The following is a 21,073-nucleotide window of genomic DNA, read 5'->3' as shown; positions in this document are numbered from 1 at the left end:
TTCGGCCCGTATGGAATCTTCAATAATATAAGACGCGGCGTTGCGACGCAGCCTCAGAAAGGACGGCACCTGGAACAACGACCAATCATCAAAGAATGTCCGCAAACGAGTCAACTACAGGAACCTTCCAAAACCACAATGGCCTTCCGATCGCAATCGTTGGCGGCGGACTTGGTGGTGCCGCGCTCGCCATCGGTCTTCTCAAACATGGTGTCAAAGTGCACATCTACGAAGCCTCCCAGGCTTTCGCGGAGATAGGTGCCGGCGTTGGATTCGGTGCTAACGCCACGACGGCATTGCACCTTATCGATCCTCGACTGCTGGAAGGCTACATGAAACACGCCACGATAAACACAGACCCTGAACGCGAAAACACCTTCAACACGATCAGATGGGGTATGGACGAGCGACGATCCAATGGAGCCAAAGCTGGAGATCTCGGTTTCCATCAGGCTGACGCCAAGAAGACACCAGATGCGCCCACTGGGTTCTGTATGCGAGGTAGAATACACCGGGCACGTCTGCTTGATGAGATGGTTGCGTTGCTTCCCAAGGACATAACAAGCTTCGGCAAAAGCTTCCAGAGTGTCGAAGAAGTGGGTGCTGGTATGCTCAAGATAAGCTTCGCCGACGGAACGACTACTCTAGCCAGTGCACTCATTGGCTGCGATGGCATCAAGAGCAAGGTACGAAGCTTTGTATGTGGTCCAGATGTGAAGCCGGCATACGCTCACGAGGGCGCGATAAGGGCTATGGCCCCAGCTGAAGTGGTCAAGAAAGCGCTAGGAGAAGAAAGGGCGCTGAACGGTACACTGTACTGCGGTTATGGAGGAAGTTGCATCACCTACCCTGTCGACCATGGCGAACTCATCAACATGGTTGCCATGCCACACGATCGATCCCTCACGAGCACTTGGGACCAAGATGATTGGATAGTACCCACGAGTGCAGACGAGGTCCGCGAAAAGTTCAAAGACTTCTATCCGCCACTCATCGATCTTATCGCAAGACATACTCTACCATCGAAATGGGCACTACACACTCTTCAACACGATAAGCCATACTTCAAGGGCCGTGTGTGTCTATTGGGTGATAGCGCACACGCCACAACGCCTCATATGGGAGCCGGAGCTGGTATGGCTATGGAAGATGCATTTCTTCTCAGTCGCTTGATAGCTGATGTCGGGACTTCCAATGATATTGAGGCTGCCTTCAAGGCCTACGATGCTGTCAGACGACCGAGAACACAGGGATGTATTCAGAGGAGTATCGAAAATGGTCTAGCATACAATTTCATGGTGGAAGGGGTAGAAGATGATATGAACAAACTCGAGCAGAAGCTTAATGAGAACTTTCGGTGGCTTTGGTATGAGGACTTGGAAGAGCAACTGCGCAGGGCGCAAAAGGTTCTCAAGGAAACAAGCGGACACGATGTTAGTCAGCTTTAGCGTGCTCGGGATTCATTCTCGCGCAACTGTTCTAATTTCTTACCATCAATCGCTCTACTTGCATCTAAATCCAGATGGCGTCTATCAATACATACAATGAAATGTCGGCCTTCGCTCCTTCAGTTTGACGATCCAGACCAATGCGGCTTACGTCATAGGCCCGAAGGTTTCGGCGATACCGCCGCTCCCGCCAACAAGTTCCGTCTCCTGCTAAGTCCAGGTACCATCTCGCTTCCAGCGGCTACATATCTCTATGCGGGCACACTTTACCACCTGAAGACTAGATAATCTTTAGGAAGATGCCCGTCAGGGTCTACACCGGCGTGGAACGCCTTGGAAAATTCTACGAGCCAAATACCGCGCGGATGCCGAGATCGACCGAGCTCTGATTTCAAACCATCGGACGGGATGTGCTTAGTAGGGGCGTATATAGCCTTTTTGGTCCGTCTGAAGTCTTGTTATTCAACCCTCACAGCTGCTGTTTTTTGTTTCCTTCAATATCTTCCTACATGTCCGAACTCTCAAACTTACCAAAATCAAACACCCACAATACCAAGATGTCCGCAGACCGCCTCTTCCAGCCGCTCAAGGTGGGCGCCATGGAGCTCAAGAACCGTATTGCCATGGCACCTCTGACACGATTCCGTGTCAACGACGACCATGAGATCCTGCCCATGGCTGCACAGTACTACGGCCAGCGTGCTTGCGTACCGGGAACCCTCCTCATCACCGAAGCCACCCTGGTCTCGAAACAATCTGGTGGTTACCCCAACGTACCCGGTATCTACACTCAGGCTCAGATCGACGCATGGAAACCAGTAACCAAGGCTGTCCACGAGAAGGGCTCGTACATTTACCTCCAGCTCTGGGCCCTTGGACGTGTAGCGAACAAGGACTTTGCTGCGGCGAACGACATCACCATCAAATCTTCCAGCGCAACATCCCTGGGCGAGGGATACGCTACTCCCAAGGAGATGACCGTTGAGGACATCAAGCAGAGTATCTCCGACTACGCACAAGCAGCCAAGAACGCCGTCGAGGCTGGCTTCGACGGTGTAGAGATCCACGCTGCCAACGGCTACCTCATCGACCAATTCTTGCAGGATACCTGCAACAAGCGTACAGACTCCTACGGCGGCTCTGTTGAGAACCGCTCCAGGTTCTGTGTCGAGGTCACCCAGGCTGTAGTAGAGGCCGTTGGCGCCGACAAGACCGGCATCCGATTGAGTCCATTCTCCGAGTTTCAGGGCATGAAGATGAAGGATCCCCTGCCTCAGTTCACAGACATCATGAAGAGACTGGACGCATTCAACCTGGCCTACCTCCACCTTGTCGAGGCGCGCGTATCTGGTAACGCAGATGTTGAGGGTTACGACTCCCTCGACCCCCTGCTGCCTCACTACACTGGCAAGCTTCTCATCGCTGGTGGACTCAAGGCCGAGGATGCGAAGAAGATTGTTGAGGAGCACAAGGACCGCGATGTCGTCGCGGTGTTCGGACGCTACTTTATCAGCACACCTGATCTCGTTTTCCGGATAGAGAAGGGCATCGAGCTTACTCCTTACGACCGCGATACTTTCTACGTCCCTAAGAGCGAGAAGGGATACATCGACTACCCTTTCAGCAAGGAGTGGAAGGAGGCGCACCCAAACTTGTAGAGACGGCGCAAGAAGATACCCAGTAGCGTTTGCGAGTTTGATAGAATAATTGAACAACGATTTTGAGACGCATTTGTGCTATGGCTGCTCTGCTCGATTTCGGTCTCACGCAATTTCGGATGTAGCCGCTGGCACGTCCTCATACTAACGCATGTCAGCCCCCATCTTTAGTGCCGTGATTGCGCAACCTGCGGACCCTCAAAACAGACAACGCCCATATATTCGCTGGCTCCAGGAACGGATGTCGGGATGCATAACGGCATATGGATACCTTAATGCTCAATGGCACGCCGAAAGGTTGCAGTCAGGTGTCAGTGCCCGGTAAACACTCGCGGTAACCGTCACAACCCAGCATAACAAGTGACGTCGATGCGAAAGTAGGCAATGCCACATGTTACGTGCGCCGGAGCAAAGCTCGGTAGTAGGTTAATATATGTGGCGGGAGTTCATCCGGGGTAATGATCCAAGACCCCTGATTCCCTGCGGTTACTCCACATCATTCCCCTGGTGGCTAACCTCAGTTGGAACAAAAACCTCCATCGTCCGACGAAAGCAGTAGGTACGCCGTTTCAGTCGCATGTCATTGGAGAAGGAAAAGTGTTTTGAAACAACGCACGAACTTGATGCTCTCACATGCGCATAGCCGTGCCTCCTCGCTTCGGAACTTTTAGATTGACGCTTTAACAGAGGTTTATGTCGGCTAGTATTCACGGGGAAACAGCCTCGAAATGTTTAGCTCTGGCGACGATCGCACGATGAGTGTGGTGTGGGTATAAGAAGGGGAGAAGGGTGCAGGAAACTGTGTGTTGCGGACTCTCACGACACTCACGATGCACTTCTCCACCTCAGTACTCGGCAGCGTTGCTGCGCTCTGCGCAACTGCCAATGGCGCCCTTACTCGTGTCAACGACTTCGGAGCGAACCCATCCAACCTCCAGATGAACATCTACGTTCCTGCCAAGGTTGCGGAGAAGCCTGCGATCATCCTCGCCGTACGTCTTTCCATCCTGTCTATTGTGTAGAGATAATCGCTCTGATATATGAACAGCTGCACTACTGCGGCGGCACCGGAGAAGCCTACGCCCAATCCACAAAGTACAACAGCCTCGCCGAGCAAAAAGGCTTCATCAACATCTTCCCCTCCACCAAGAAAGACAACAACTGCTGGGAAGTCAACACCGCCAAGGGACTCACGCGCGATGCCGGCGGCGACAACCAAGGCCTAAACAACATGATCCAGTACACGATCAAGAAATACAACGCCGACCCCACCAAGGTCTTCGTCACCGGCAGCAGTTCCGGATGCATGATGACCAACGTCATGATGGCCACCTACCCGGACGTCATCGCCGCAGGCTCATGCTACTCCGGTGTCGCAGCGGGCTGTGTTGCAGGCAGCCCCGGTGCCAGCCCCAGCACCGCAGACCCGCGATGCGCAAACGGTCAGGTTATCAAGTCGCAGGCTGAATGGGTCGCTCAGGTCAAGGCTATGTACCCTGGCTACAGTGGCACTTACCCTCGCATGGCGACTTGGCACGGCACTGCTGACTCGCTCGTCAAAATCCCTAACTTGGGTGAGCAGTTGAAGGAGTGGAGTGGTTTGCTTGGTGTTTCGTTCTCGAAGAACGAGACGAACACTCCGCAGAGTGGGTACACGAAGATGGTTTATGGTGATGGGACGAAGCTTGTGGGTTACAGTGCTCTCAACGTTGGTCACACTGTGCCGGTGCATGAGGCGGAGGACCTCAAGTGGTTTGGACTTTGAGTGGAATGATGAGACTACGATACAATCTCTTAGCCTAGTTTGAATGTAAATATCTTTGGACATCGGTGTCAAGCTTGAGACATTGTGAGCGTGATCCTTCGTATTCTTCGTATTCAAGTGTCGGCATGAGGATTACTGCGTTGCTACCGAGCTCGTATATCGGCGCGCACTGCTAGACAATGGACTGAGATTATACTTGACAGGCTCTTTTCGCAGTGTTGCTACGAGCTGCGAGCCGATGCTTTTGCCGCTCTGATGCCTCTGAGATAGTGTTGGAGTCACGCGAAAAGACAGCTAGACCTAGATTGCAGGTTAGGCTGACTACATTTGACGAATTAGTAGTTCGGATAATGGGGTATATTCGTGACTTCGTGCCGCCCAGCAACTACCTCATAACCGGCGGTCTTGCCTCTTTGTTGAATGCCATCCTACTGCATAGCCATTCGACCGCCTCTTGCACACCAGTCCCCGTGAGTGCACTGCAAGGAAGCACTCTGCTATCTCTCACGTTCCCACCCTTTTCTCCCTCGAACACTCTCCTCACAAAGCCCTCTTTGATCCTCACCACTTCAACGCAATCTTCTCGATCTTGCTTGTTCGCTAGTATCAAGATAGGCACGCCGCTGGCATCTTCGTTCGCCAACACGCTCTCCAAGACCAACTTGCACTCATCCAGCCGCCCAATATCTTCTATGCTTGCTGCATTATTCGCGCTCATGTCGGCTAGTGTGGCGTTGCCCACGTCGCTGCTGTCTATAACGAAGACGATGGCGTGACAGCTGCTGTAGTATGACTGCCAAAGCCCGCGCAAGCTATGTTGGCCGCCGACGTCCCATATCTTGAGGTAAATGGGTGGATTTGGGGGTGGAAGGGCGATGGTAGCGACGTTCTGGCCGACGGTGGGGACGGTCTTGAGGTTGGGGTGCGAGGCCGAGTAGGTGCCTTTTATCTGCTCGAGGAGCGTCGTCTTGCCGGCATTGTCGAGGCCTAGGAGGAGGACGGAGTACTCTGCGGTCCGTTAGTTTCAGTGCGGTGGGTGCATAGAGGCTTGGGACGCGTACCTTCCTTACTTGTCGCATGGAGATATATCGACTTGAACAGGTGATACATGGTTTGCGCGACGCGTTCTGTCGACGCGCGCTTCACATGTCGGCGAGTGAGGGTCTAAGGCGCGCGGTTGATGGGGAACGTGTCATACCGTCGTTATCGATAAGCCCCAGGCAGATATATTTCGGAATGCGGCCTCTGTCATCTCACCTACAACCTTTCCCCACCACTTACTACGACATTTGCAAGGGCGAGCAAGGCAGTGTAAGTGTTTGAAATGATCAATAGATAGATGCATGCTAACAGCCGCAGGAACCCACGGGCGAGCCAAGCAGTGAACTCAAGCTTAACCGAAAAACTCCTCTTTTCGACCTTCAAAAGCTAGAATGTCTACGCCATCCGCAGCCTGGCCCATCGCCGACACCACCCTAGCCGAAAAGCTTCTGGACCTCATCCAGCAAGCGACTCACTACCACCAAATCTCCAAGGGCGCCAATGAAGCAACCAAAACGTTGAACCGAGGCACCTCCGAGCTCATCATCATGGCTAGCGACGCCGAGCCCCTCGCCATCACGCTTCATCTTCCACTCCTGTGTGAAGACAAGAACGTGCCGTTCGTCTACGTGCCCAGTAAAATGGCGCTGGGACGCGCGTGTGGCGTCGGTCGCTCGGTTGTGGCTGTCAGCCTCACTAGCAACGAGGCGAGCGATCTGATGGGACGGATCAGGGCTATGAAGGATGCGGTGGAGAGGATTGCGATTTGACGACGAAGAGAGGGTCTGGAAATGGCTCAGCTTTGAGTTATTGAGTCCTGGTACTGGCTTGGGATGGGGATGGACGGTAAGGTCTGCGCGATGCGAGACGCATGGTAGTTCCGGAATACACTCTTTAGACATAGCAATGTCAATCATTTCTCCGGAAGCCGAGTCTATGAATGGCGTCAATGTATTCTTGCACGCTCATTCTGCCCTACCCCTCTCCGCTCCGCCATGAATCAATGTTGGCACTCCATCAGATAGATCTTCGGGAGAAAGGACGTGTTCGGATAGTAGCACGCGACGAGAGCTATAACACAGCAAACAGGACAGAACCTAAGCAGGAGCTCTACCGCCTACATTCGTCCAAAATCCAGAATTCAACAAGTTGCTGAGGCAATGTAGGCTCCTGAGTAGATTTTCAATTCTTTCTCATCAGTCCTCAACCACTTTGTAGCCCTCAGGGTTCTTCTCGACCAGCCATGTCCATGTGGCCTCGTCTCCAAGGTCATCACGCACTGCCTTCCAATCGTCATCTGGTCTTTCAGAAGGCTTGCCGGTTTGCGGATCGTTGTAGTAGTCCTCCCAACGCTGCAATAAGTCCAAGATCTTTGGAAAATTACGACACTTCCCTATTGACAAGCTCGCTTCCATCTGCTCATCGAGTCTGCTTATGCCTAGCTCATCACTTCTTTCCTTTGACACTGCTTCGAATTTATATTAAAGATCCTGGCGCGGTAGTTTGCCGCTCTCATTTGTAATTGTCGGGTTAGCGCTACTTCTGAGTAGAATTTGGACCAGCTTGTGATGGCTCTAGGATATCCCGGTGCCGCTACACATCCTACGCAAAAAGGCGGACGCGGTGTGGCCTTTTGTATGGGCGGCCAATAGCATGAAGGTAGTTGTAGCTATGTCCTTGTCGAGTGGGTAGTAGTGTTGAAAGCTTGCGTGCATCAAGTCCAATTGTTCCACGCAACTCCCGTGCTCCAGCAGACGCCCTACATATTGAAGTTTTTGTTTGCCTACGTCGGTCCGTTCATTGCTGCTTAGATTTGGCATGGTGTGCGTCAAAGGCGAGTAACCTGAGGCAATGTCTTTAACGTTAATCATACGCTGTAGCATCATTAGATCCCTTTCCGAATAAATTAAGCCTTCCAGATCCTCTGTGGATGCTTTTATTAATGCTTTCACTACCCTAGACTAGTTACACCCACCTCGATGAACAAGTGCCTTCGTGATTCTGTCTTTCTGTAGGCTGAATCGGCTTTGCCTCAATCTAGATTCTTAAGTTTCACCACAGTTCTCTAACGTTAGAACTCGCATCTGCTCCTTAAGACATAGCGGCGTTTTCTCCATGTCAAACGGCCAGACGAAGGTATAGCCATCATAGGTCGGCATATCGTATGTAAGAATCGAGTCCAAACATTTTAACTCAAACGCAAAGCCTTCTTCTAGAATATGCTCCCACAGGCTGCCTTGTTTGTCGGGAATCGGTTCAAGCTTCAGTAGAAAGATTATCAACAGTCAAAAAACTGTAAAGACGTCGAATTTTACAGCCATCATAAGCTCTAAAGTTTCTTCATTGTCGATTTTAGAAGACTGCAGCGCTGTAAGAATAAGCGCAGCTTGGAAGCTGAAGGTCAACGTGTAATCTTAAAGGTCGTTCATAATCGTCTCTACAGCATTTAAGTTGTCTAACTTCATACTTAGATCGAACATTCTGCGTGCAGTCGGGTTTTCCCTGTTCATGATCGAAGAATTAATAAGCCGGAAAGCTGATTTAGGTTTACTGTGCCACAACGCAGAGCGGAGCAGAGAGTGTGTAGAGGTTCCTATCGTGATCTCTAGTGCTCTCTATTCAGGCCACAAGTGCTGTAAAATCTTCAAAACACCCACTTTTTCCCCAAGGATAGCAGTTCTGAAAGCTCAGCGCACGGCATCTTTTGCGTCCGTGTAGGTTTGTAGGAGACGCACCATAATCTAACAAACAGCCTCAAGTGTGTTTGCGTTGCATGCAACTTCCAAAGAAGTTTTAGAGGCTAAGTTCTTAAGAAGCAGAGGGTCGTCCTCGACCAAGTCCTAAGTGAAGTTAAAGCGGGTTCTTATTAGGATATCGGTGTTGTTATGGCGAGCAGCCAGATGAACGGGATAGTCGCCATCATCATTAGGTTCATCCACAGGAGCTCCTTGGTCTAGACAGTCAATAATGCCGTCAGAGTCATTGTAGGTAAAGCCATCTATAAGGTCTTGCTAAAGCTTCTTGCGCGCTATGTAGTCGATTATCAGGGGCGGTTTCAGTACCCTTTCAACCATACTTTCGTCTACCAAGAGATAGTCTAAGTAATCTAGTCCCAGATAGAAAGGCCAACGCTAGATAATCTAGACCTAGAGTCTCCAGCTCTTCCTGATTGGCTAACAGTATGCCTAGCTGATTAGTAGTCCACTAGGTGTAGCGGTCTGCGCACGTTCATCCACGCTCTTAGTAGTAAATAGCCTCTAGATAGCGTATGCAACATAGCAAATAGCAAAAATCGCTATAATAGCATTAGCACTTTGCCCCCATTCGCTTGTCAAACTCTGCTAGGATTGTCCGATAGTGTTAGTTCCACGCAGGACGTTGAGTATAGATAGGCCGTGGAGCACCACAAATAACCAATAGATTAGATAGCTTGTTGCTAAGGTGGCTGGTAGTAACCTCTAGAGAGCTGTGGCTTTAACGCGTGCGCTTCGTGTAGCATTGTTCTTATTTTCGATCTTGTTCAGGCTCGATGTGAGACGGTAGGCTACTTCGCATAGAAATACTGATGCCGCGATACAGAAAGCTAAGTAAATCTAGTATGCTGCCGAATAGTGCTAGGACGACGATTGGTGCATTGTAGAGGACTAACACGGTATCTTGTCACGCCGGATGTATGTGCTGAAAGCTATAGCCTGCACAATAGACGCGGCAATCTGCGTCAGAAACCCAAAGCTAACCAGCTTCCGAGCAGCAAGCACGTCCTTATCCGAAAAGGCCATCGATACCGAAGCACTAACTGCATCAATGCTAGAGAGAGCAATAACAAGCTCCTAAGAGTTTAGTCCTTTCCTCCCCTTAGCAAGATTAATCGTGAGATAAAGTAAGTCTATGCTATGTTAAACCCAGAATAGCCTTCAAATTTCTTCGCAACTTACTTGCACACTAAGCCATGCAAAGTTCTTTCGCACCTGAAGTATGTGCTGTAAAATAACCTAAGATTAGTACCAGGAGGAGTACAAGACAAGGTAGAAAAAGGCCAAGCAGGACACCAATGCCCCCAACATCCGGATTAATTTCGTCGTTTTCTTGCAAACAGGCTTCAGATCTGCTGTTACCGAGTAACGGTACAACAACCAAGGCAATTGCAGCCAGTATCGAGCAGATAACTAGTCCCGCTTAGAGGAGCCGAGCACGCTTTCTCAATGTATCCTCTGCGACAATCCCGCTCTGTAGGCGTATCTTGTCCAAGTAGACGAGATAAACTGTGTAGGCAAACGCAACAACGCTCGTGGTTACAAGAAAGATGTTTAGGAGGTCCATATCTCGGTACGGTTAAGACGACAGGAAGTAAGGAAAGACGTCAGGGGTTAGTTCCTGAGGGTGTCTACCAGAAACCAACTCAAACACATGGGAGGCCGGGCTTTTTAAGCATCGCCTTGAATTAGGCTGAGTGCGGCTGAGTGTGCTCTAGCTGTAGCTGCGTCTATAGCTTTACTCGCGCATTGCGCTACTAACACCAGGCGCGGCTAGATCTCGAGTTAATGTTGCTAAATACGCACTATTAACTGTTAACAACTAGACACATCCCGAGACAACGTATTCCTCTACCTAGATAGAGGTAGAAAGTCCGATTATACATCGATGTCTTGTGAACTGCAACACGACTAGTATGCATGCCTAGTGCCGGATAAGGGGTTCGCGGCTCTACCTGGGCAGGTCTGCAGCATTATAGACGATAAGGCAGACTAGTGCCGTAGCTTCTACAGCGGTACAGTATAAGAAGCTGCTACATCTCGATTAATAATCTGGCGAACCGATTCCGCACTGTAGGACCAGATGCCGATGGAGTATTTGCCAGCTCAAGGGTGGTACACGTGCCCGACGACACGCATGTGACATTCGAGCTGGGCTGAACGCTAACCTTTGATGACACTAGTGCGTGGAGCCGCATGCAGGCGTAGATATAGAAATGCTCATTGTTCTAGACTGCAAAGGACCTAGCTATCTGGGCGTTCGCGCCTTGTTCTAGTAGCAGCAGATGTCTTTTCTTCTGTCGTGTGTCTTGGGTGGGTGTGGGATTGGGACGTTGGGGTGCAGGAGACTAACTTAGTACTACTTCTCCAGCCACAGCTCAGATGACATCATGCTGGCACCGCCACGTTCTGCATTGTATCATATCACTAACAGCGACCGTTATTCTAGGCGGTTCTTGACGTTGACATTCAGTTGCCGCGGAAGCCGATAATTACGTGCAGCTTGCCTGGGCAGTGGTTATCTTATCTGGAGCAGGGTGAGACATTGGGCGCTAAAGTCATGGATCGCCGGGGAATGGGACGTCTAACAGGGTCATCTGCAGCTTTGCTCCCACCCACACGCACACTCCAGAGGGGCACGACGAGCGCGGTAATGCATCTTTGCCCTTGCCTAATAGCTGTCATTGTACGGCGGCAGAATCGTGACTTGTGCGGAGAGCCACGTAGTTTGAGCATTTGAGCTGTGACCACAGCAGCTCCCAAAACAAGGTTGAACTACAGATAGTCTGACAGCCTGCCCTTGCCCAACCTCACAGCGCCCTCGCACAGCGACACCACCATGGAAGATCGCACGCCCGCCGCGGGTAAAGCGAAGCCGTCGCCCGACACGTCGCGCCGCAGCAGCACCTATGGCACCGGCAGCGACACGCCCACCCAGAGCGCGACGCCCAGCGACTCGGCGCGCCGACGGCCGCAAGCTGCCATGCAGCCCTCTGGCTACGGTACGCCCATCATCTGGCGACCCGGAGAGGAGATCACGATGCTAACGCCACTGCAGGCTCCATCACGTCCGGCATCGAGCGACGCCAGCAGGCCGCAGCGACGGCGCACGAAAGCTCGACTAAGCCCAAGAAGCCGCCCATGAGCCGGCGCGCTACGTCGTCGAAATGGCCGCAGAAGGGGCAGGAGTTCAGTGTCGACGACGCCGAAGAGGAGGTGGAGCTGGACCAGGCCCAGCAGGACCAGCAGAAGAAACAGCGACAGACACTGCGCCGCAAGCCCTCGACCGTCCGCCGCCGCACCGCCGCGCCCCCGCCCAACCTAGCCACCATCGACTCGACCGAAGACGACGAGGTCGAGCAGGAGAACGCCGGCCCTCCGACCGGCGCCGATGCCGACGCGACGCCCTCGTCCAGCGAGGAGACGGTACAAGCAGAGGAGGAGGAGAGCGGAGGCGGCGATGAAGACGACGACCTGAGCGACGCCGAGAGCTTCACCCTGCGCGACCGCCAGGATGCCATCAACGTCACACATCCCTTCGGTATCAGGATCTGGAAGCCCGCGCTTTACAAGAAAGGCCGGTCTGTACAGCGCAACGCTGAAGAAGACATTCACTCGTCGCCAGGCCTCTTTGTCAGCCGATGGCTGCTTCTCTTCAACCTCGTATGGACCCTCGTATTCGGATGGTGGCTAGCTGCTGTTGCCACGGTGGGCGGTCTGCTGTGCGCGCTCCTGGGCTTTAACGAAAGCTGCAAGGAGTACTCCCATTTGCTCTTCGCCCTAGCCGGCTACCTCTTCTACCCCTTCGGCAAATACGTCAAGCTCATGCAGGACGAGGCCTACATAGAAGAGGACGAGGGCGAGGGTCGCAGCATCAGCGAGTACGAGCAGTGGCAGAGCGGCGACATCGAGGAAGGACGTCTGTTCTTCGGCCCAACGACCGGCACAAGCTCCTTGATCGGCCGCCGCCGCAACAGCGTGGATTCCACGGGTGGAGAGACGACAAGCCTCCTTGGTAGAGATGGACGAGCCAATGTCAACCACACCGACACCGCCAACACTAAGAGGAGGCTTTTTGGCCGTGGCAAGTGGAATCTTGGTCGCGTCGTCTTCTTCTTGTTCTTCTACGGCTTCCTCACACCCTCGTTGTTCCTCGTCTCGGCTCTGTGCTGGTTCCTCGTCTTCACCATACCCATGGGCAAGACTACCCTGCTGCTGTTCGATCATCTGCGGCGTCATCCTCTGGCGCTGTCATTCCACTCTGACAACGGCAACGTGCGCCGCCCCGGAGAATCGTCGTCGATCCTACTTTGTACCTACCGAGCAGTCGGTATCAAGTACTGGAAGTACACCATTGACGGAACCAACATTTTCCTGATCAACCTCCTGGGCCTGGTCGCCTTCACCATCTTTGACTACTTCGTCTTGGCTGAGGCCCTGGAGATGAAGTTCTGGCTGACAGACCAGTTCTTGTTGTTCTCGCTAGCACTGCTGTCAATCATTCCGTTGGCATACTTCATTGGTCAGGCTGTGGCTTCCATCTCAGCTCAGTCATCCATGGGTGTTGGCGCTACCATCAACGCTTTCTTCTCTACTGTGGTCGAAGTCTTCCTGTACTGCGTGGCCCTCAAACAAGGCAAAGCTCAACTTGTCGAAGGTAGTATCATCGGCAGCATCTTTGCAGGTATTTTATTCCTACCAGGACTGTCTATGTGCTTTGGCGCTCTCAAGCGTAAGACTCAGCGTTTCAATGTGCGATCCGCTGGTGTCACTTCAACTATGCTCCTATTCGCCGTCATTGGCGCTTTCGGTCCGACATTGTTCTACCAGATCTATGGAAGCGTAAGTATCGTCCAATTGCACGTTGATCTTGTGCTAACCTAATCTAGCATGAACTCAACTGCCACTCATGCGTGCACTCCAATCACCACGTTCCCCTTGAGCGAGACTGCCGTAGATGTTACTACTCACAAACACCAGCACTCAATGATCGCTTCTACAACGAAGCTGTGAAGCCTTACACCTGGTTCGCGGCTGCTCTCCTGTTCTTCTCCTACATCATTGGTCTTCTATTCACCCTTCGTACCCATGCCGCGACAATTTGGACGGAGCCAGATGCTCAAGAGAAGAAGTTACTCGAGATGAGCGCCAGTAGTCTCAGTCAAAGCGGGCATATGGACTTCCCACATGCTTCTTTCGTCAGGCAAGCGACAGGAAACTCCATATCTCGTGCGCACATACGCGACAGCCAGCTGTATAAGCGCATGGTTAGCCAGACCTTGCAAGAAGTTGGTCTTGGACCTGAACACACTGCATCAGACACCGGTCGGCCTGGATCCAAATCGGATAGCAACACACCGCACATGGTACCGCCAAAAGAGAGTGACGCTGTCTCGCACCACTCTTTCCACGTTGAGGGACTCACAGACGATGCTGCAGAGTCGCTTGCGCGACAAATCACAGAGATCGCGGCAACAACGACTGCTCTGGCGACGCGTGACGTTACCAGGGCTCCACGCAAGGCAGCGCAACTTGCCCATACATCAACCAAAGCGCATGCGGAACGTCCCGCTCACACGCGAACAAACACAGAAGCTGCACCCGAGGAGCTTGATGCTGCGACTGGACACGCCTCGGGTGGACACGATGCACCGAACTGGAGCCGTCAAAAGAGTGCTGCTATCCTGCTGACTGCGACTGTCGCATATGCCATCATCGCAGAGATTCTCGTCAATACCGTTGATGGTGTTCTCGAGGGCTCTGACATTGATGAGAAGTTCCTGGGTATCACTCTCTTCGCATTGGTACCGAACACGACTGAGTTCCTCAATGCCATCTCGTTTGCCATGAACGGCAACATTGCACTTTCCATGGAGATTGGTTCCGCATACGCTCTCCAAGTGTGTCTCCTCCAGATCCCGGCTTTGGTGTTTTACAGCGCGATCCACACAGGCTACATTCCCGCTCAGGACGTTGCCAGCCAGACATTCACTCTCATCTTCCCACAGTGGGACATGGTCACCGTCATCCTCTGCGTCTTTCTCTTGTCGTACATGTACGGCGAGGGTAAGAGCAACTACTTCAAGGGCTCTATTCTTATCTTGTCGTATCTTGTCGTCATTGCCGGCTTCTACCTCTCCGGGTTCAACGACTTCCAGAAGATGGGTGTCGATCCGATGGACACGTTGGCGCTTGGGGGTTTGGTCGAGCAGCAGGTGCAGTCTATGACATTCAAGACACCTGGAAGAGGTCGCAGTGGCGTGGCGTACTGAAAAGCTTTATTGTGATATTGAGATATGGAGGGGGATGTTAGAAGAATGTTAATGAGTGTTTGCAATGGGCAGGTTTCTGCACAAAAGGTACATAGCGCAGGCGTTTGAGGAAAACTTTATATTGGGAATAATTAGTTATGAAACGCACAAATAGTGGCACGACTGCCACGTAATCTGACATGAAGATGCTCTGTTGATCTGTGAAGTATGAATCATATTGGGCGGCACGCAAGTCGAGCGATGATCGATGATCAGCCCATGCAGCGTGCAATATTTTTCTGGTGCGGCGCCAGAGAAAGTATATGCATGAGGTCTTACCTCTGACTACAAGAAAGTTGATTAGGATGAGCTCGAACATCGTGTTTCGCATAGTCGTCTACGTGAAGGCTATAGATTCAGAGAAACGTGAAGTCGGTCCGTGAAGGCTGCTCAGCCATGCAGATGACGACGGCTTCACAGCATCCTGCGATGGGCGTGCGAAGTCGAGATGGGTGGAGTGAGGCGGGTATATCTTACAGGTCACGATGCGACGAAGTCCGCAAGTCGCAGCGCATGGAGTGGGGCGGCCGGGCGATCCAACGTGGGAGGATTGGAGAGGAGGGTGCGCGCACATGGTGCGGCAGTCTCGGAGTGGCAGATTACAGTGGGTCGCCGGCGTCAGCGGGCGTGTGAAGATCAATCGATACGCCATGGCAGTCCGCGCCTCTCCGTCGAGGCTTCAATCGACCCTCTCTGCCCCGTCTATTTCTATGTCGCGGTTTGGTGTTCGCGCGCGATATGGTAGTGCGCAGTCGCGGGATTTGCTTTGTCGTATACTCGCTTTGAACCGCCTGGGCTTTGCCAAAGACGCGCGACAGCGGAAGCCACACCCCGCGCTCGAGATCTTCTCTCCATGAGGCGTCGGGCCTGGTGTGCTGGTCATCGATAAGGCCGACGGTCAGCCGTTCGCTGCTGAGCGAGCATTATTGCTACCCAGTGTTGCATCATACACAGCATAGACCCTGAGATGCTGCTCGTGCGACCGCACCGCCTGCCGTCGCGATTGGCGTGGCTCTTGTTCGCGACCGTCGCCTCGGCCACGATATCCTCGTCTAACACGTCTACCGCGCGTACAAATCTTTACGACGGCACTCTGCCGCTCACTAACGCTCAGGGCGACGACGGGACCAGGATAGCCGACCTGATCCCATTGACTAAGGATGCCGCCAACTCAGTTCGTCAAACACTATTCGTCGCATCGCCTTCATGCACTGACAAAGCACTAGGTCCAGGGCAATCTGTACAATACCAACTACACCAGCGTCGTCGGCATATCCAATGACGAAATCGCATACATCAGCTGCGACACCACCGACTACAACGGCTACGACACTGCGCAGGGCGTCTTCGAACAGACCTACTTGCAAGGCAATATCTCGGCAGTTATACTATACAGCAGGACGTCAGACTACTGCAACTACACCCAGGACAAGATACAGGTCATGATGGACGAGTTCGCCATATACTCGATGACCAACAGAGCGGACTCGGCAAAGGTGCGCAACGACATCATCGACATGCCGGCAGCCATGAAATACTTCGTTCAAGTCAAGGCGCGAGATGAGGGGAACAACGACTCTGGCAACGGCCAATACCAGCAGAACCCCTTGGGGCCATCGCCTTCGACCGCCGTCGCCATGATCATTCTATACAGTATCACCGGCATCATCACAGCCTTGTTCCTCGTCATCATCATCACCGGCGCCGTTCGCGCGCATCGCCACCCCGAGCGATACGGCCCTCGAAACGTGCTCGGACGACCAAGGCAAAGTAGGGCAAGGGGATTGGGACGAGCTATCCTGGATACCATACCCATCGTCAAGTTTGGCGAGAAGGAGCCGGCGAAACCCGCTGATGTCGAACTGGGCTCGACGGCAGAAACGCGGGATGTGAATGGCGTAAACACGGACACGGAAGCGCAAGCGAGCGGAGGAACAGCTGCGACACAGCACGATACGGCTCCAGCGCCGGTGTCTGGTGCGAATGAGACAGCACAGGTCGTAACATCGGACCGCGCGGAAGAGCAGCAATCCGGCATCGCGCCGGCACAGCCTGTTGCCGCTGGTGCGACAACGGGTACCGACAATGCTTCACCGGACGAAGGCCTGGGATGCTCGATCTGTACCGAAGACTTTGAAAAGGGCCAAGATCTCCGTGTTCTTCCATGCGACCATAAGTTCCATCCAGAATGCGTGGACCCGTGGTTACTGAATGTATCCGGCACATGTCCGTTATGGTAAGTTACTCCTCGATCCCACACGCAAACATTGTCCTAACCTTTACTAGCCGGGTCGACCTCCGTCCTGTGAACTCACGCGATTCCACGGCATCGCAAGAAGACGAGCTCGCTCCCCCTCTCAACCCCGAAGGCGACACATCCCATCGTCGCCGCACCGCGCTATTCGATATCCTTTCCCTCCGCCAACGCCCGAACGCGTCACCCGAAGAGCGTATATCCGCTCTACGACGACTGAGAGAACAACGGAGGAACCAAAGTGGTGATGTAGCGAGTGGCAGCGCAAATGCGAGTACCGAGGAAGTCGATGGCGCGCGCGACAGGAGGAATAGGCGCATCAGTGCCAGACTAAGCGATGTCTTCAGTGGTCGCTCGAGAAGGGAAAGAGCTGATGAAAGTTCAGCGCAGCAAGGAGGATCGAATAGGAATGAAGCGGATGTTGCTCCTGGCGCGAGTGGACCCAGCGCATGAACGGGGGTTCTGGATTGTATACGAACGTGATGATATATGTACAGTGTATCTGTATTGGCGTTTGGGCTCTCGCTTTCCCCGGTCATGGGTTCATAAGTTGGCTGCGCATCGTACGGCGTTGCGGGATACCAGGATGTCTTGGGTAGCATGCATTCACTATGCTCCAGAATGCAAAATACGATTTGTACCACCCGTCCCACTTTCTATTGGTGTCGTGGTTCTGTGGTTATGATGCAGCTTCTCAGTCGCTTTGATCTGATCGTGTCTCAGGCAATACTCTTTGAAAGCTGAACTCATATCAGGGGGTGGTGCGTTAGAATAAAGGGCGCAACCCTCTTAGCAACACTGCCGTCTCTTGAGTCTTGCTGCCAGGCTTTAGTGATGATCAAAAAGCAAATCAGACAGTAATGTGACCCATCCCAAGACTTGTACATCCACAGTCACTCCAGTTTTTCGCAACCAGGTTGTTCACAATCTCCTCCTGAGTACATATACAATTAGCCTACAGAGAATTGTCCAATGACATCGAAACATGCAAGCCAATGCATGACATGCCGGGAAGGTAATCCTTCTTGGTTTGCCAAGTGCCAACATGATCGCGATCAGCACACATGATGCGGTTCGTCAGTGTGGCTGTTCACCGGTTTTGGCATGCTTATCTGCAGGACACCTGCAAAATTGAGCGACGACACTTCACCCGCAAACCTCAGACATAACCACATCGACTCTGATCTATCAAACGATGACCACAAATACTCCATCAGAGCCAGCTCCATCAGAAGCACCACCAAACCCATCCCACACATACGATCGCAACACACCCGATCAGCAAGAAATCACCGCAATCCTCGCCAAATTCAACAAAGATCCCCTCGCTCTAAGCGTCATCTCCCTGGGCAAAGATGGCGTTTTACGGAATCTATCGGCGGATCGCGCCGTTCTCGATGCTGTTGGACTGGGCCCGCGGCTGGTGAAAGCGTTCTTGGACCACGTCCCTCCGGACTACCGCGCGCTCACGCCAGAACTTGAGGATGCTGATGGGTCGAAAGCGACTTATGAGGAAATGTGGCACCCGGATCCAGGGCTACTGCCGCGACCTATGGGTGAGGAGCAGAAGAAGAGGGCGTTGGCGAGTTTAGAGAAGAATTAGCTCTAGCAATTTTTTTTTAGACAATTAAATTATAGAATTAAGAGTCTTTAATTTTAATAAAGTAGCTTACTAAAAGTTTAATATATTATATAGTAACTATATATAACTTTTCTCTATTTAGATAGCTTTCTTATTACTCTACTTATAGAGCTATATATAATTAATAAATACTAGATAAAAGTAAATGTACTAATTAGTAATTAAAAGTAGCTATTTAATTAGCTATAAAATAGAATTATAGTAAGTATTACTATAATTATAAAGATTAGTATTTTAGTATAGTACTAGCTATAACTCTAAGCCTTAGTAAGAAATATTAAACTTTAGAAAATTACGCGTACTATAAAGTATAATATTATAATATATTATAATATATATAAATAATACTTTAAATAGAAGTAAAATAATATATATATAGTATTTATTAGTAAACTAATAATTTTATAGTTTATAAGCTAGCTCTAAAAATATAAGATTTATTACTAGTATACTAAAGAATATATAACTAAAGGTTTAAGTACTTTAGAAGTAGATAAACTAAAGCTTAGAGTCTTAGTACTACTACTTTTAATATAAGTAAAGCTTCTAGATCTTAACTAGCTATAAAGCTAACTTAATACTAAAGTACTTTAGAAAAGAATCTTAACTTAAAATACTATATAAGAATTATAATATTATTATATATACTTATTAGCTTATAACTAATAAAATAATATATTATAGAGCTTTATAGTTAGAATATATATACTAAACTTCTTTTTAGTAAAGATATACTTTTTCTATTTTATAAGTTACTATACTTAGAAATTTTAAGATATATTACTATACTAATATATATATTAAATAATTTATTAGTTCTTTTAGTAATTATAAGAATAAAACTTATCTCTTACTAGTTTAATTACTTTACTTACTAGAGCTTTACTAAGTTACTTTATTATTATTTAATTATCTTTTTTTAAATTATATTACTATTACTATCTATCTTTATAAGTTCTTTAAAGATTTTAATAAGAGATAGTATTATAGTAAATTTTATAACTTTTATTATTATTTTTATAACTACTACTATTATATATACTATTACAATCTACTTTACTAATAATATAGTATCTACTAGAACTATAAATAGTTATTATTTTAAAAGTATTTTATAAAAGTATATAAAATAGATAAGTCTTACTATTATTTTTTAATAGAACTTTTCTTTTAATAATTTTATTAAGAAGATAAAGCACTTTTTTCTATAATCTAGATCTAGATATTATAAATTACTTAGTAGCTAAAGCTTTATATATTACTAAAATTCTAGAGAATTTTATTAATATACTAATAATTAAGTACTTTTTACTAAATATAGATACTATTTATATATACTTTACTATATATATAATTAGAGTAAAGTTAAATCTATTCTTTAAGTATAAAATATAAAGTTATATTTACTTATAATAGTATACTTTAGAAAAGACTTTTAAGAAAAGTAATAAGAGATAGAAAAATAAAAATAAAGCTTTTATAAATTATTTCTAGTAGATAGATAGTATTATATAAATAGTAGTAGTATTAAAGTTTTACTAAAGCTATTAAGAGTATAAGAGATTATTATTATATTATAGTTACTAGAAAATAAAGATAATATTATAGTTATAGTTAATAGCTATAGAATAAATATAGTAAGTTCTATTAGTAGTATATCTATTACTATATATTATCTTAAGTATTTTTAGTTACTTCTAGTTATAGTAAAAAGAAAGTTATATAGATAAGTATAGAGTTAGTTTATAAACTAGTAATAACCTTATTACTTATAGTAATATTGTAAAGAATAGAGAGGTAACAAGAACTATTCTCTAATAATAGAATATAGCTTTGTTAGAACAAAGTAGTTAAATACTATAATAAATAGTATAACTAATAAAGATTTGCAATAAAGTAATTGCAGAGTAAATAGTAGGTAAAAGGTAATAATATTGTTGCTAGGTATTTTTCTAATTTGTTAAGAAATTACAATAAGTGCAATCTTAACAAAGCTTAATAATAATAAAAAGATAATAATAACTAAGTTATTATAATCTTTACACACCCTCTTAAGCTACAGTTTATAACAACTAAATAATAAGAAAATATAAGTAGTTTTTATAACTAACTTATTAATAACAATTTATATAAGAAGTTTTAATAACTATCTTAAAACTAAAAACTTATTTCTATTTCTATTTCTATTTCTATTTGCTAAT

The 21,073-nt window shown here is 48.9% G+C and overlaps 8 protein-coding genes across 8 annotated transcripts; 7 read left to right on the top strand and 1 right to left on the bottom strand.

Moving 5' to 3' along the window:
• Positions 1-95: 95 nt before the first annotated feature.
• On the top strand, positions 96-1,448 carry J4E88_010876 (uncharacterized protein; the record flags this gene model as incomplete). Its single annotated transcript, XM_049404466.1, has 1 exon — positions 96-1,448. The coding sequence occupies one exon, from the start codon at positions 96-98 to the stop codon at positions 1,446-1,448; it is 1,353 nt and encodes a 450-aa protein (XP_049249746.1).
• Positions 1,449-2,005: 557 nt separating this feature from the next.
• Positions 2,006-3,106, top strand: J4E88_010875 (uncharacterized protein; the record flags this gene model as incomplete). Its single annotated transcript, XM_049404465.1, has 1 exon — positions 2,006-3,106. One exon carries the CDS (start codon positions 2,006-2,008, stop codon positions 3,104-3,106), a length of 1,101 nt encoding a protein of 366 aa, XP_049249745.1.
• Positions 3,107-3,936: 830 nt separating this feature from the next.
• On the top strand, positions 3,937-4,871 carry J4E88_010874 (uncharacterized protein; the record flags this gene model as incomplete). The annotated part of the gene is made up of 2 exons (XM_049404464.1): positions 3,937-4,098; positions 4,155-4,871. 2 exons carry the CDS (start codon positions 3,937-3,939, stop codon positions 4,869-4,871), a joined length of 879 nt encoding a protein of 292 aa, XP_049249744.1.
• A 385-nt stretch (positions 4,872-5,256) lies between these two features.
• On the bottom strand, positions 5,257-5,981 carry J4E88_010873 (uncharacterized protein; the record flags this gene model as incomplete). Its single annotated transcript, XM_049404463.1, has 2 exons — positions 5,257-5,879; positions 5,933-5,981. The coding sequence occupies 2 exons, from the start codon at positions 5,979-5,981 to the stop codon at positions 5,257-5,259; spliced, it is 672 nt and encodes a 223-aa protein (XP_049249743.1).
• A 323-nt stretch (positions 5,982-6,304) lies between these two features.
• SNU13_2 (RNA binding protein snu13) lies at positions 6,305-6,682 on the top strand (the record flags this gene model as incomplete). Its single annotated transcript, XM_049404462.1, has 1 exon — positions 6,305-6,682. One exon carries the CDS (start codon positions 6,305-6,307, stop codon positions 6,680-6,682), a length of 378 nt encoding a protein of 125 aa, XP_049249742.1.
• Positions 6,683-11,504: 4,822 nt separating this feature from the next.
• Positions 11,505-14,937, top strand: J4E88_010871 (uncharacterized protein; the record flags this gene model as incomplete). The annotated part of the gene is made up of 3 exons (XM_049404461.1): positions 11,505-11,667; positions 11,724-13,507; positions 13,555-14,937. 3 exons carry the CDS (start codon positions 11,505-11,507, stop codon positions 14,935-14,937), a joined length of 3,330 nt encoding a protein of 1,109 aa, XP_049249741.1.
• A 1,006-nt stretch (positions 14,938-15,943) lies between these two features.
• J4E88_010870 (uncharacterized protein) lies at positions 15,944-17,683 on the top strand (the record flags this gene model as incomplete). Its single annotated transcript, XM_049404460.1, has 3 exons — positions 15,944-16,150; positions 16,203-17,212; positions 17,263-17,683. 3 exons carry the CDS (start codon positions 15,944-15,946, stop codon positions 17,681-17,683), a joined length of 1,638 nt encoding a protein of 545 aa, XP_049249740.1.
• Positions 17,684-18,425: 742 nt separating this feature from the next.
• J4E88_010869 (uncharacterized protein) lies at positions 18,426-18,833 on the top strand (the record flags this gene model as incomplete). The annotated part of the gene is made up of 1 exon (XM_049404459.1): positions 18,426-18,833. One exon carries the CDS (start codon positions 18,426-18,428, stop codon positions 18,831-18,833), a length of 408 nt encoding a protein of 135 aa, XP_049249739.1.
• Between the last annotated feature and the right edge of the window lie 2,240 nt (positions 18,834-21,073).

This window comes from Alternaria novae-zelandiae (assembly GCF_023758075.1).
Source record: "Alternaria novae-zelandiae strain BMP 2774 chromosome Unknown scaffold_43, whole genome shotgun sequence".
Classification (NCBI taxonomy): Eukaryota; Fungi; Ascomycota; class Dothideomycetes; order Pleosporales; family Pleosporaceae; genus Alternaria; species Alternaria novae-zelandiae.
Note: the sequence above shows the minus strand (reverse complement) of the source record. Positions and strands in the feature narration are given on the sequence as shown.